The sequence below is a fragment of the Morone saxatilis genome, unplaced genomic scaffold (assembly GCF_004916995.1).
Source record: "Morone saxatilis isolate NCDOM2014 unplaced genomic scaffold, NCSU_SB_2.0 Contig2, whole genome shotgun sequence".
NCBI lineage: Eukaryota > Metazoa > Chordata > Actinopteri > Moronidae > Morone > Morone saxatilis.
In genome coordinates this window covers 6,435,637-6,449,326 of record NW_023339762.1, presented here as the reverse complement: position 1 = coordinate 6,449,326, position 13,690 = coordinate 6,435,637, and the positions used below count along the sequence as shown (strand labels likewise).

The window sequence follows — 13,690 nt, the reverse complement described above, 5'->3', positions numbered from 1 at the left end:
TATTTGCCCAGGTTTTGAGATTTCCACTGTGAAAGGAGTTTTATTTCTACTGAAAAATGTAATTTATCAACAGCGGCGTATCTTTGGGACTATTTTCTACCAGGAAATTTTCCTTATGCAATCTTCTTCACCTCTTTTCCTTCCTTGGACCACTTTTGATAGGTACTGACCACTGGCGACCGGGAACACCCCACAAGAGCTGCAGGTTTGGACATGCTCTGACCCAGTCGTCTAGCCCTTGTCAAAGTCTCTAAAATCCTCATGCTGTCCATTTTCTCCTGCTAACTAACACCTCAACTTTGAGATTGAAGCCGATCAGTGTATATCTAAAAACCTGGACAAATTCAACCAAAAATATAGTTGCAAGCACTCATTCCGGAGGTTCAAGCCAACACAGACTGTTAAATCGTTTTACACATGATTCAGCATTGTTATGAAACATATTCTGCAAGATTTGTGAGGATTGGACAAACAATATCTGATTTATAGTCTGATTAGTGTTATTCATTTTTGCATTTTTATTACCCCCTAGTGGTTGATTTGAATGAAAGGGAGTGTGTTTCAGGCACTTATATGGACATATCCTTTGAGTTTTGTAATGATTGGCCCAATGGCTGTTAACAAATAATAATAATACTAAACCATAAACAAACAATAGGGTTTTAGCCCATTCGGGGCGTGAACCCTTACCCATCTGCATGGCTAGATAACACTATCATAAGTAAGAAACATAAGCTTTACTGAGTGTGCTGATCGTTTAAAGGTGAAAGCCAGCTTTAAACCTCAAAGTCATTGTGTTACTTCAAATTCAATCTGCCAGAGCAGTGGTTCCCAGCACCCGGATCATGGATTGCCATTGGGACATGAACCACATTTGCGACTGGGCCACACGGAAATGATATGACTGAGCAAAAAGATGACTAACAATTTTAACTTTAAAGGTAATTTGTGCAGTAAGCCCCTTGAACTATACCATCAGCTTGAACTAGCTCTTTCTTTCAGGCTACCAGCTTGCTAACAAGCAAAAAAAAAAACTTAAAGGGAGGGAGGTAAAATATCAGTGGTGATACTCACCCACTCAACCCCCTGAAGCACACCCCCATCCAGCATCTGCAACACGGTCGATATAAAAGCAGCCTACACTGCAGAAAAATGGTTGGGAAGCTGTGTGCAAGAAAATAAATCCAAAATAAATAATAATTTAATGATAATCAATTACAAAATAATTAACTTGGGGCTTGTGGGCATCTTGATAAAAGTGTGATAGTAGAATAAGCTTACAATCCTGTCTTACTTACATTACAAGCAGCCAGTAAAAGCTATCATGAGGGTCCCTGCCACAGCATCTTCACAACAGATGTCACAAATATCGAGTATTTAAACAAATAAAAGTAAGGGAAAAGGAGTCCAGTGGGAATTTTTTACTATATGTTTCAGGCAGAAAGTGCAAGCCAAGCATGACAAGCCTGGGTTTATATGGTATAATGTATCTCGTATGTCAGGGCCTTTTATGAAACACCTAGGAGGAGAGCTGCATGGATGTAACCTAGTATCAAACATCAACTCAAAAACAACCCATCTGTTATGTAAATGCTCAAGAGATTGGCCTCACTGAATATTTATAGAAACTTTCCCAACTGAAAAATGTTTTCTTTTAATACCTCATCTCTATCTGTGAATGTAAGAATGTATTAAGGAGCTGACCTATCTAATTTCCTTTGATCTGTAGACTGTAATTTAAGCTACTGTGTCAGTCTGACCGAAATGTGGATTTGCGGGGCAACTCTGGAAAGCTCATCTGAAGAATGTGCCGTTGCCATTTAGCAGAAGTGGAATCAAAGAGGTTCTCAGACAGAGCAGAAATAGTGTCTTTTGGCCCCTGATCACCAAACTCAGCAGTCCATCATTCTTCACTTTGTTTTGAATTGCATAAATCCCAGATCTCCAAGAAGAAGAGTGGAGGAAAATATGTTGCTGTGTTGAGCAGCGATGAAAAATCATCCCTTACTGTGTTCTCACAGATTATATTTTAGTCTCCTTTTGGAGGCAGAGGAGTCAGAGGATGCAAGATCATTATTCATTCAACTCACTCAGGTTTCATACAGTTCAGGTGATTTAGTGGCGCTGAGAGGCTGGAAGCTACATTGCTCCTATGTGAGAGCCTGGAGAACACACACAAACATACCCACACACCAACAGGTTATTTAACTTAGAATGGCCTGTGTGTGTGTGTGTGTGTGTGAAGGGAGTTAAAGGAAATAGAAAAAAGAGAGGAAGGTGCTTGGTCAAGAAGAATTGAAAGGGGTTCAGGAGAGGAGAAGGTATGCTAAAGGGCAAAATGTAATTCAGGACCAGCTAGAGGAAAGGAGGAGAGACAGAGAGGCTTTAAGACACTCTTTAACAGTTATTTATTTTCAGTATCTAGGAAGTGAAAGGAAGTGATTTGTTTTACGTATTATAAAAATAAAGAATTACAGCATGGTCTGTGAGCTATTTTGGATGGTTGTAACATGTCAGCATTGCATCGTTGTGGGCAACAAATAAAACAAAATTAGGCATTATGGTGTTCTTTCCCACTTCTTGCCTGGGAAACTAAATGTTGTGAGCATGAATAGTGTAAAGACTGCATTCCTTCACAGGAAAGAATACAATATCTCATCATGGATGCAAAAATTTCCCCCTCTGTGGAAAGGGCAGACAATGGTTAAGGATGGGCAACTTGAATATCTTTGCTTAATAGAGTACTCCAGCAATTTTGTAGTGTACTACCTGGGGAGTCCCTTGTATGTTTAGTAATCCAAAACAACTGGATCCGGAAAGTCGATAGTGTGCACATCATACCACAGACGCAGGCCAAAATCAGCATACAAAGCATGTGAGGGGAACGGCTGGCACATGGACGTTTGACTGATGATGACCTTGTAGGTGGAACACATGATTAGATTTTGGGTAGCTTGCAAAATCCTCTCCATGTGTTTATCTCATCGTTCATGCACAGAGCAAAGACCTTTCAGTTGTTGCAACTTGCAGCTTCAGATGCTGGAAAGTGACAGTTGTGGAATTTTACAGGACACGAGGTTGTCTTTTGGAAACCAGTGATTTTAGAAACCTCCAGTTTGCTGCACCAAGACAGCCACAGTCAGTGACAGCTTGATGACTGTCATCTTCAGAACAGTCTATTTTGGGAAATATTCATGTAGGCTAAATGAAGATCCCACTTTGTGGCGTCACACAGTGTCCATTATCTGTGGATATAACAATGTGAAGCATCAGGGGAAAGTTAAATAAATCTTTATAGTTCTTTTAGTAACATTATTTAAATTTTCTGTTGTTTCACATTTCTGAAAAACAGAATGTCTCATTTTATTATTATCTCCACATATAATTCACGCTTTCTTCTGTTAGACCTGTTTATGTTTTTTTTTATTATAACCAAAGCCATAGTCCTGCCTGGCGTCTGGAGGGCCACTCAAGGGTGAGGCCAGCTGCACTGCGAGCGCCAGGGTCTGTCCTCGGCTTATTGTCAGCTTCTCTCACTCCCTTGACTGTCCCTAACACCCTGACAGTCCCTTACAGCAACACACACACACACGCAAGCACACATTAACACATGACTACATATGCTTGGTGTGACTAGCCACCTGTGTACTGTGTGGACACACACACACACACGTCACAGTCATTACAGCTACTGAGGATCGGGTTGCAGAGTAACGTGCACCGAAGTCCAGGTGGAGTACTGTAATGTGTGTCCCAACATTACCGCAACAATACACACACGCACACACAGAGACCTGTAGGTGCACTTCACATTCCTTTGCATTTCACTTTCTCTAAAAATTGCATTTCCACACACCCCGACGACAACCAAACCTCTCCGCTGTCTGGAGCACACAATTGCACATGCAATCCGGAGGTCAAAGGTCTGTTATTCCAGTGAAAGAGCCAGCTGAGCGGGCAGCAACGAGACAGACTCCATGGGTCTGTGCATGTGTGCAAGTCTGCTCGGGCTAAGCCTCCGCAACACAAAGTGTATTTTTGTACATTAGCAAGAGTGTCTATACCCTATTTTTGCTCCACAGTGACAGTGTTTGTATCCAAACCCTCTCCTGCCAGTAACCCAGTCTATGGTTCATAATTCAGGCATTAGTGTGTCTATGCACACAGGACCCAGGGGCCACAGTGAGAGTATGAAAACGACATTAGACCACACGGATCACCTTTCACCCCCTCTTGACTCTCCTGAGCAGTGCCGCAGGGTTTAGGAGCTCCACGACACCGAAACCCTATCGCCATGCTGTTGTTTTGGGGACAATGGCTGCTGGTTAAGTATGGGGCAAAAGGTGTACAATATTTCACACATCTGCCCCACGGTTCCTGTTCTACGGCTGAAAGACACGTTCACTAAAAGGCCTGAAAGGTGTAAAACATCGGGTGCACTTGCCAATGCTGTAAATCTTCTAGAAGATAGATGTAAGAGGAGGGTGAAAAATTATCTTTACTTCACTTCTCTTGGAGACAGTACTGGTAGATATTTATGTGGTTATTTATCAATTACTCAATAATTAATCATCCATTAGGGCTGGGTATCAAACCTTAATACTTTTATGATATGGTAAATGTAATAAAACTACTGACAGCCATTACTGCAGTGGCGGAGTCAAACTGATTACACTTTCACTGATGGTGAAAGCGTGAAGACTGTGTGAAGTTATGCAGTCTCAAAACACTGGTTATGACAGAGGCTTTGAAAACAAAAAAAATGTATACCGGTTCACACCTCCAGTCGGAAATTGTAAGAGTTCAGTACGGCAAACCTGAGCATGTGTGGATTTGGTGACTTATAGGTGAAAAGATGTCTTGCCATCTGTCAAAAACAGACTGCATTTCATTGAAGTTGACTCGATGATAACTTTCTTTAACTAAAAATATACAGTTATTGAACTTTGTGTAAGACTTTTTTGACACTTTCTTGACACTTTCTTGAGTAACCTGTTTGTCTCCATGGCAGTGTCAGTTTGACGTCCTCTAAAATTCTCTGTCTCCGTGCCAAGAAAAAGCCATGGATAACAGCAGCAGAGCTTCAAACGAAGCTTGTCAAAACAGTCTTTCCACTGTCCAATTTCATTGCCTTGATCCTCAGGAATACCTTTGCAGAGGCAGAGGAATGCATCCAAGACCCTTCCAGCCTCCCCTCCCATCGTCCTGCTCCGCTTCAACAAACACCCCAAAGTCCTGTTTGTTTGCTCTGAAAATAAGCAGCCCAGGGCCTGTTTTTTGAGCCGCGTGTCATAATCTCTACAGCAATGACGTCTCTGTCTGATGTAGTTTTGAGAAGTGAGAAGAGTTTTGGCAGAGTCCCGCGTTTTTCACATGTGCTTAGTGCTAGCCGGTCCGTTCTGGAAGTACAAAGAGGAGTTACGATGGATCGTGAACTGAATTTCTGGGTAAAGGTAGACATCGTAAAAGTGTACTAACACACACAGGTTCACACATAAAAGTTAGCCTGTCCACTGAAGAAGAGAAGATGTTTCTTCTGCCTCAGCCTTCAGACTTTGTCAAACCCTCATCTCTTGCTACGTGTCCATATCTTTATCCAATTTAAAATCAGTTTCAGTCACAAACTGTCATTTCTTATCCGGTTTGCACTACTTCTCCGCTCTTTTCACACTGAGTAATTCAGAGCAGATCAGCTGGCTGCGCCACCTCACAGCTGTGCGTTTGGCATAAAAACATCCAACCTGTCTGCCAGCTTTCAATTTCCTCCTCAGTTTGACTTAACCATTGTCTCTCTAACTGCAGCCACTGGCCTTGAGGACATTTCATTTACCCAATGTTTGTTTCTGCATGCTTGTCAGTTAGCCGGGTTTCTCTGCTTTTCCACTGCTTTTCCTCTCCGTGCAGTGCCATTCGTCTCGGCTATGTAATGTCACCAAGAAAGAAACTTTCCTGATTTATTACTCCACCATTGTTCTCCTCATCTTCAAAGCTTGAATTTGAGATCTACACTAAACAAATGATGCAGCATGTTTCTCACGAACCACAAATAATGGCCTTATGACCCCGGCATTGCTTTCAGTTGAGACAGAAAGAGATCTTGAGTCTGTAAGTGATTAAAACCAACTTCCTTTGATGTAAAAAGATCAGTTTTTACTCTCAAATTCAAGGCACTGTGAGGCACTTTCAGTGAAGGCTTCCACAGGTCGTCATAATCATTCTACCTGTGCTCCCTTCTACCTCCTTGTGACTCCAGTGAAGGGGTCATCATCCACTGAAGCTGAGAAAACAACAGAAAGCTCAGGCCTGGTCAGGCAGCCAGGTCAAGGACCTTAAGAGGCCCGCCACTCTCTAGGTCATTAATAATTAATGAAACCTGAGACTGGGACAGGAGGCCATGACTAAACACAAAAAGAGCCAGAGCATTGAGAGAGCAGCGCTGGGCAATAAGGGGAGAGGAGGGAGGGCAGTATTACAAGAGAGAAAGGCCCTCAATCCAGTTTTGGACAGTCTGTGCTTTTACTGTATGCTCCAAAGGCTCCAGACACAACAATCTGCACAACCCAGCGACATTTGAAAACCAAAGAGCAATGTTGGAGTGACAGATTTTGGTTCTAAACTCAAGTGAGGAGACGGAAGTAGAGAAAGTGGAGGGCGGAGAAAGAAAAGCAGGGTTGCCCAGTTGGAGAGAGAAAAAGCAGTTCATGGAATGAAAAACAGCATGAAACTCTCCTTCGCGGTTTCCCATGAAATCCTGCCGTACTCAAACTTCTATTCAACAAAGCGCGTACTTGCCCTAGAGGTACTATCACGCCGAGACCTCCATTACGAGCACAGCCTGATGAAAGAGTAGCTAAGGGGGGCTTAGAAGGTTTGGCTCTTAACCCTCCCCCATCGGGCCAGATATGAAAGAAGATAGTTCAACTTGATATATTAATGAGCGGTTTTTAGGAGAGCAAACTGTTTGGATAAAGTGATCCAATCTTGCTGACGATTCCCAGAAAGTATGGTTAATAGTGCATTATTTAATATGTGTGCCAATCAGCGGTCTTTACTGCTCACTCCAGATTTTTATTCGTACAATAGTTTACTACTTTGAAGTGGATGTTCTTCAATGTTAAACATGACCACACTGCTGTTGCTGACATATCTTGGCTGCGCTTTATGTCATATCAATGCCTGTAACCACAAAGAAAGCACTCTCTATTATTCTCACTGTATATTTTGTGATTCCTGGAGCACATTACAGAGAAATATTTCTAACTAAGGTTTTTGGTTTCATTGCAGAGTTCATCGGACGACTGTGACCCACATGAAGGAATCCATGAAGGAAAAGAGGGCAAGTACCACCTGCAGGTGACCCAGTTTGTCCAAAGGTTGGAGTACTGGCACAAAGATTTGACAAACACCTTGGTTACCTCTATCACGGTGGTGCCAGTCCGTGGCCATGCAGTGGCATACCTGGGCACCGCCGATGGACGCCACATACAGGTAAATAAGTCACATTGTTCTGTCCTTTTTTTTTTTTAAATGAATGTATTTAAAAGACTGGCAAGAAGTTAATTTGCATGGAAAATACTAGAATAAACAGAGACCCTGAGGCTACAGTGGCCAGTGCGGTTTCCCTCTCTCATTGTTCATGTAAATGTGGCAGGATGTTGGTACGTGAGGAGTGAAAGCGCCCTGCTGGAGACAAAACACACACACTCAGCTGCAGGTGCCTCTGCTAGATGCAGGTTGGGGTAAACTATGAGCAAGCAACAGGACCTTTCTGTTTGCACAATTTGCTTACCTTTGACCCTTGCTCAGTAAGCCTCCGAAAAGCCTTCGTTTCGGTCTGCCATCTGAGCAAACACAGTCAGTTTTGTCTATCATTGTACAAATCCAGCAGTTGATTCCACCCACAGGATTGTTTGTTAGCTGCTTTCAGCATTTCATACATAACCTTTCAATACTGCTTGTAGAGATTGGGGATAACTTAAAGTGATTATAGGGTATTGGTATTGACATCTTTGCACTTTTTGCAGATGTCATGTATCCTGTTTAAAGGGCAGTTTGAAAGAATACATGGAAATCAAACCAAATAGCAAATAAATATATAAAGCAAATAAATGTATAAATAAGAAATACAATAGCACTTGTACACTACACTGGTCACATGATGTCAGGGGACAAGACCCGCTACAATTGACAGCACATGACAAATACACTGGACTCTCTCACGCTACTTTGTAACATAATGAAAACCATTAACAAGGTCTGAAGAAGAGGCCACCCCTGAACCTTCTTGCTTTCTCCATCCGTCTTCCATTAAAGTTATGTGCTTTTTACGCCATATGCATTTGAGCCCTGGCATTGATTGCAAGTTGTTTTTGAATTGCAGTGCTGACATTAATACGTGCTTTCTAAAGCTTTAATTAGCAGCTTTTGCCAAGATTGTCAGAGAAGTGTTGTGTCTCTACAGTCTCATCGGAGGCCACAAGTAAGCACTGATTTTGTGACTTGCAGGTAAAAGGATGTGTAGGCATCAATCTGAAAAAAATGTTCTTAGATAATTTGCATTCATCAGTTATGAATGATTATGGTAAATACTTTTGAAACAATGGCTGTATGTAATTAAGACGTCTGAAAAAAACTCTTTTCCACCAAATTTAACCCAGTTTTATGTCTAGACACACTAATCACCCAATCATTGTTAAGTGAGAATATGTTTGCATGACTCTCCAGACTGGCACATGAAATAATTTTGTAGCTTTTAGTGCCAGTGCACCTGCTGTGAAATTGTGGATTTGGCCTGTTGGAGGTCAGCTAGTTGCCGTATTTTGTATTTCGTTTTGAAGAATCTTCAAGTGATCAAGTGCTGATTATAGGGGGTAAAGTATAACATTTTGGCATTCGACTTGCAGATGGGAGGCAAATTAAAGGCAAAGTCTGAATGAGTAAAGAAACATGATAAATGCAGATGCTTTCGAACAGGACACAAGGCCTCAGTGAATGGTTTGATGATAATGAACATTATGTGAATTAATTAAACACCTATGGGAGAATGTAGAGGGTTCCAGAGAGTTTTTTTTTTCCTATAAATTGTCATCAATCTGTAATTATCTCTGTATGACTAGACTGTGACTCACTGTATAGTCACTTTCCTTTTCCACTTCCTTTTTTATGTAGTGTTTAAGTTATTTTGTCAATTCACTCTAAGAGGACAACTATATGCATGCAGTGGGTACAGCTGCAGAGGAAAGCGTAGTGAGTGACGTTGTATCAGTGCATCAGTACGGTGCTGGACCAAAAACAAGGACGAGTGGAATGAAACACATAAAGTAAAAGCTAAATTACCTCACGTGTTTTTGAAACACAAGAATGAAAAGACACACATGGAAAAAAAAAAGCCAAGAGAGACGTGGAAAAAAGCGCCGACAGCTGCACAGAAAGGGAGGAGGGGAGGGTGCAGACGGTGGTAGTGGGGTGTGAGGGGGCTTACAAGCCGAACGGCACGTTAATGGTGAACGGTGGGCTTCGCTGGCACGTTCCCTCGCACGGCATTTTCTACTCACTGAGCGTCCCGTGCAGCTGTTGCTGGGTGTTTTTCTACCATCACCCCCCTCCCTCCACTCCCAGGCCCTCTGTCAGGTTTTGTTTTGTTTTGTTTTTTGTGGTTTGCCGAATTGGCTGAAGTTCTTTGTTTCAGCTGAAGAGTTTTAGAAGGTCTGAAGAGGAGAGCAGCTGTCCTACACTGCAGAAATCTCCATTTAATCAAGTAATTTCTGTCCATCACTGAGACAGAGAGAGAGAGCAGACAGAATGAACTGAACACTGATTTTTCTTAACTTTTATTAGCTAGTAGTCATCCGTAAATGTTACATAGAGGAAGAGAGAACCCAAAGAAAGAGGGTGGAGAAAGAGAAGGAGACAAAGCAGGAAAAGTAAAGCCAGAAACCAAAAGAAATTTACTGAGCCAGAGAAAGGAATTAATCACAAGGGACAATGAAAAGGTAGTAGAGAACCTGGAGAGAAAAACAGGAAAATAACTGAGGAAGAGACAGAGAACAGTCAGTGATTTTGTTTTTTAATCTTGATTTTCAGTGACATCCTATTCTGGTAATGTGACAAAATCCCAGTTTTTAAACACAATCCCAAGTTAGCCAAACTTATTGGAAAACAAAAACCAATAAACCAATAAAAGTCTAATACTAAGCTTATTAACCAAACATCCATTAACGTTCACCTTTTGTACTTCCCGAAGATGTGTGGGCACACAGTTTTGGCTCACTTTTGGTTTTTATCTCTAACTAAAGTGGTTTAGGTCAGGGGTTCCTAACCTAGGAGTCTGGACCCCCACTAGGGTTTTGCCAAAGTCTCAAACTAGTCAAAATTCATCAAAATCACTGGTTTTACGCAAACTTCTTGCAGTTATTGTGTTCATTATTTGGGTTCATTGTACAGTTTTGTTTATAATATGGAATATACATGAAATATGACACTTAAGCAAGAGTTGTCGGTTTAATGAATTATAGAAAAGGGGTCCCTTGAGGAAAAAGCTTGGGAACCTCTGGTTTAGATGATCTGGCTAAACTTGTTTACAACCCCAGTCAGACCACTTATGTTTGTTGCGCTCTACTTCCAGAGTAGTGAAGTACTCCCAAATTGCAGCACAGTAAAATGTCATCACAGCTGATGCCATGATAAATGATACCAAAAGAAAAAGACCCAAGTTGTAATAAACTGGAAAATTTCATTGAAGCTGCAGTGGGTCCTGACAGTTAGTGCAAGATAGATAACCTGTCTATCACACCTGAATGAAAACAACCAATCAGAGCCGAGAAAGATAGGTGATTCTTGAGTCTCCGTACGGATCCAAAGTGGTGGTACTTGACAATCTGGGACCTTGCTCAAAGGTATCCGGTTGTGACTGCAGTGTCTCATTCACTTTCCCAGCCCTGATTGTCCAAAGCGTGCATTTGACCTGACGACCCTCCGGCCACCTGCCCTCTCGCAAAGCTAAGCTACAGAAAGGATCTGTGAGAGGGATGGTCGCCTTTGCTTTGGCAGCTCATTTCATTGTTAGCACAATAAAAAAGAACTTGTCAACTTTTCATGTATTTCAGCTTCCTGGTTGCTCCCAGTGGACTAGACAAGAGGGGACGTGGAGTTGAGGCAGTGAAAAAAAGCGTTGTTCCCCCCAGTGGACTCCATTCTGGCTCAGGAAGTGTTTCCCTCTGCTTCAGTTGGGCCACTGTGGGAATAACACAGTGGCCGTGTTTATAGGCCAAACTTCCCCCCGCCTGCTTAATACAATAAGCTGTAATTTACACCGCTATTACCTCCAGAGAGATGCCTGTTGTATGGCCTCGTCCCCAGCGGAAAGCCACCCATTATACTCGCTGTTACAAAGCTAACGTTGATCATGAGGCTCAAACAGAGGGAGGAATGACGCTGGAAAACAAGGCATTTGTGAGGGTGAGCCGAGGGTGAGCAGTCTGTCAGCCAACGAGCAAAATCACATTTAAAATTTACAATGCAGAGTGTTATAGGTATTTACTGGATACTCTGACGTACGGATACTTTTAATAACGTGCGATGTAACAACTTTAAGTGCATGGTTAGAGTGTTTGCTGTTTATCACATAAATGAATACTGACACGGCCATAAGCTCCCTTGTACGTGTATCGTATTATATTCGTGTTGTGTGTGTGTGTGTGTGTGTGTGTGTGTGTGATAGGGGGAATTGTAAAATTTAGAGGGCTTCATGTAACTGGAGCAACCACACACCCCATTAGAGACCCAGTTCTGTTTGCTCCCAGGCCTGTAATTGCAGTGTAACCACAAATGATAGATGCTGGTCCAGGTGTGTTGACTTAATTTGTGTGTGTGTGTGTGTGTGTCACTGTGTGTGTGTGTGTGTGGTGTGGTGCTGTGCTGTCGGGGTGTTGGTGCTGAAACTAGTGCAAACTGTGCGTTCGTCGGCCTGTGTGTGTGTGTGTGTTTGGGTATCTGCATTTATGTTTGAGCATGCATGTATATGACTTTTGTGTTTATGACATATGAAGTGTGTTTTGAAAGTGTTTGCGTGTAGTCCTGCATGTGTGACATACTCTGCAGAGACAAATAGAGTGTGTGAGAAAGTGTCTGTGCGTATAGTGTGTGCAGACTTGTGTGTCTGCGAGTGTCTGAAACACCTCCCAACATGTCAGAGTACACAATGTTTCCACCATAGGCTGCATCTTCTTGTTCTGTAACCCAAAACCGTTCTGTAATTTCTACCTCAACTCAAGTTATCAGCTAGTTTGAAAGTCTCTCTTAAAAATAAAGTTTCAGTGCTTGTTAGGGTACAGACGGTGCATTTAAAATAAAATGCAGATGATTCAAGAAAACAGGTCACAGTTGTAAAGGATATTTTAGGATTTATAGCTGTCAAATTCTTCCAATGGCATGCATTGTAAACTAATATAAACCATTAATAGTGTTTGTTAGTGTGACTAAAGAAATACACACTTTTTAAGGTCCTTATTTGCTGTCTAATAAAGAGTTAAAGGAAAAACCACATCAGATTTGTGTGTGTGTTAAGAAAAGAGGTAGCTCCACGAAGTATTTTGTAGGCTAGCTTAGTCTGGAAGCAACCACACAATAGATGCCTTCCAACAACTCTAGGTCTTATTTACATGTTCCATATTGTGAGCAAGAGTCACAAATACATATAACAGTCTGGTGACTTTTTTAGTAGAGTTTAAAAAGTTTTGTGAAACCGCCAACTTCATCATTATGAGGAATTGAAATGTGCTGCTTCTGAGGAAAGCTGCTGTTGGTTTCATATTTTATTTCTGCATTTGTTATACAGCAACATGTTAAACACGACATCTCTGGAGTTGTTTCAGGTCACCTTTGATGGCTGAATTTCAAAAATGTCAAGTATAAAAGTGTTTACTTGACTTGCTTTGTAAGAGACATAAATGATTTTCTATACTATTTTTAAAAACATACATGAATGATGGAAAATTAGTAAAAAAAAAAGAATAATTTATTAATAACATGTCCAAATGTATTCAAGTTTAGTTTTCCAAACTGTGGTGAAATCTGACTAGGACTCACTGCACCTAAAAGGAACAGACACATCATCAGTTGTATTAGTTACACCTGTGCTTTTCCTGCTATGACAATTAAAATGTCTACAGTGAGAAAGGTCTTTTAACACCATTCTTCTTCATGACCAAGTCACTAAGAGGAAATACTGTAATGGAATTACTTCAGTGCAACTGGAAGGCATTATGGCCAAAAAAGACAACACAGGGATCATATTCCTCCAGGAACTCCAGGTCAAGGTGTGCTGGCGCAGCGCCATAAGACATGTTGATGTCCTCCAGTTTAATATCCTCAAGGCTTGATTTGTTTTCAGGTGATACTGTGGATCTATTGTTGTATATTCCAGAGTCCATATAATGTTTCAGTCTTATTTAATTTATGGGGTGTATCTGTTCAGTGTTACAAATAAACGCAGCAACAAAGAAAAACGGCTGTGAACAAAATACCATCTTCTAACCAGGTGTCCTTAGCTGACCTGTGTGCTGCTGTTTGCTTTAAAAAAAGGGGCCCTTTGCATGTGTACGTCATGGATAGATACAGTATGTCTTTAATTTGATTAAATTATACTGTATCTTTTGTAACAGGTGTAGTCATTGTATAAGCCTGGTTTTCA

The 13,690-nt window shown here is 41.5% G+C and overlaps 1 protein-coding gene across 1 annotated transcript in view; it reads left to right on the top strand.

The window, feature by feature from the left end:
- The window catches only part of met (MET proto-oncogene, receptor tyrosine kinase), a 65,666-nt gene that overhangs the window by 16,543 nt on the left and 35,433 nt on the right, over positions 1-13,690 (top strand). Inside the window, 1 exon segment of the mRNA XM_035664537.1 lies at positions 7,285-7,488. Within this exon segment, the coding sequence (XP_035520430.1) occupies positions 7,285-7,488 (204 nt within the window).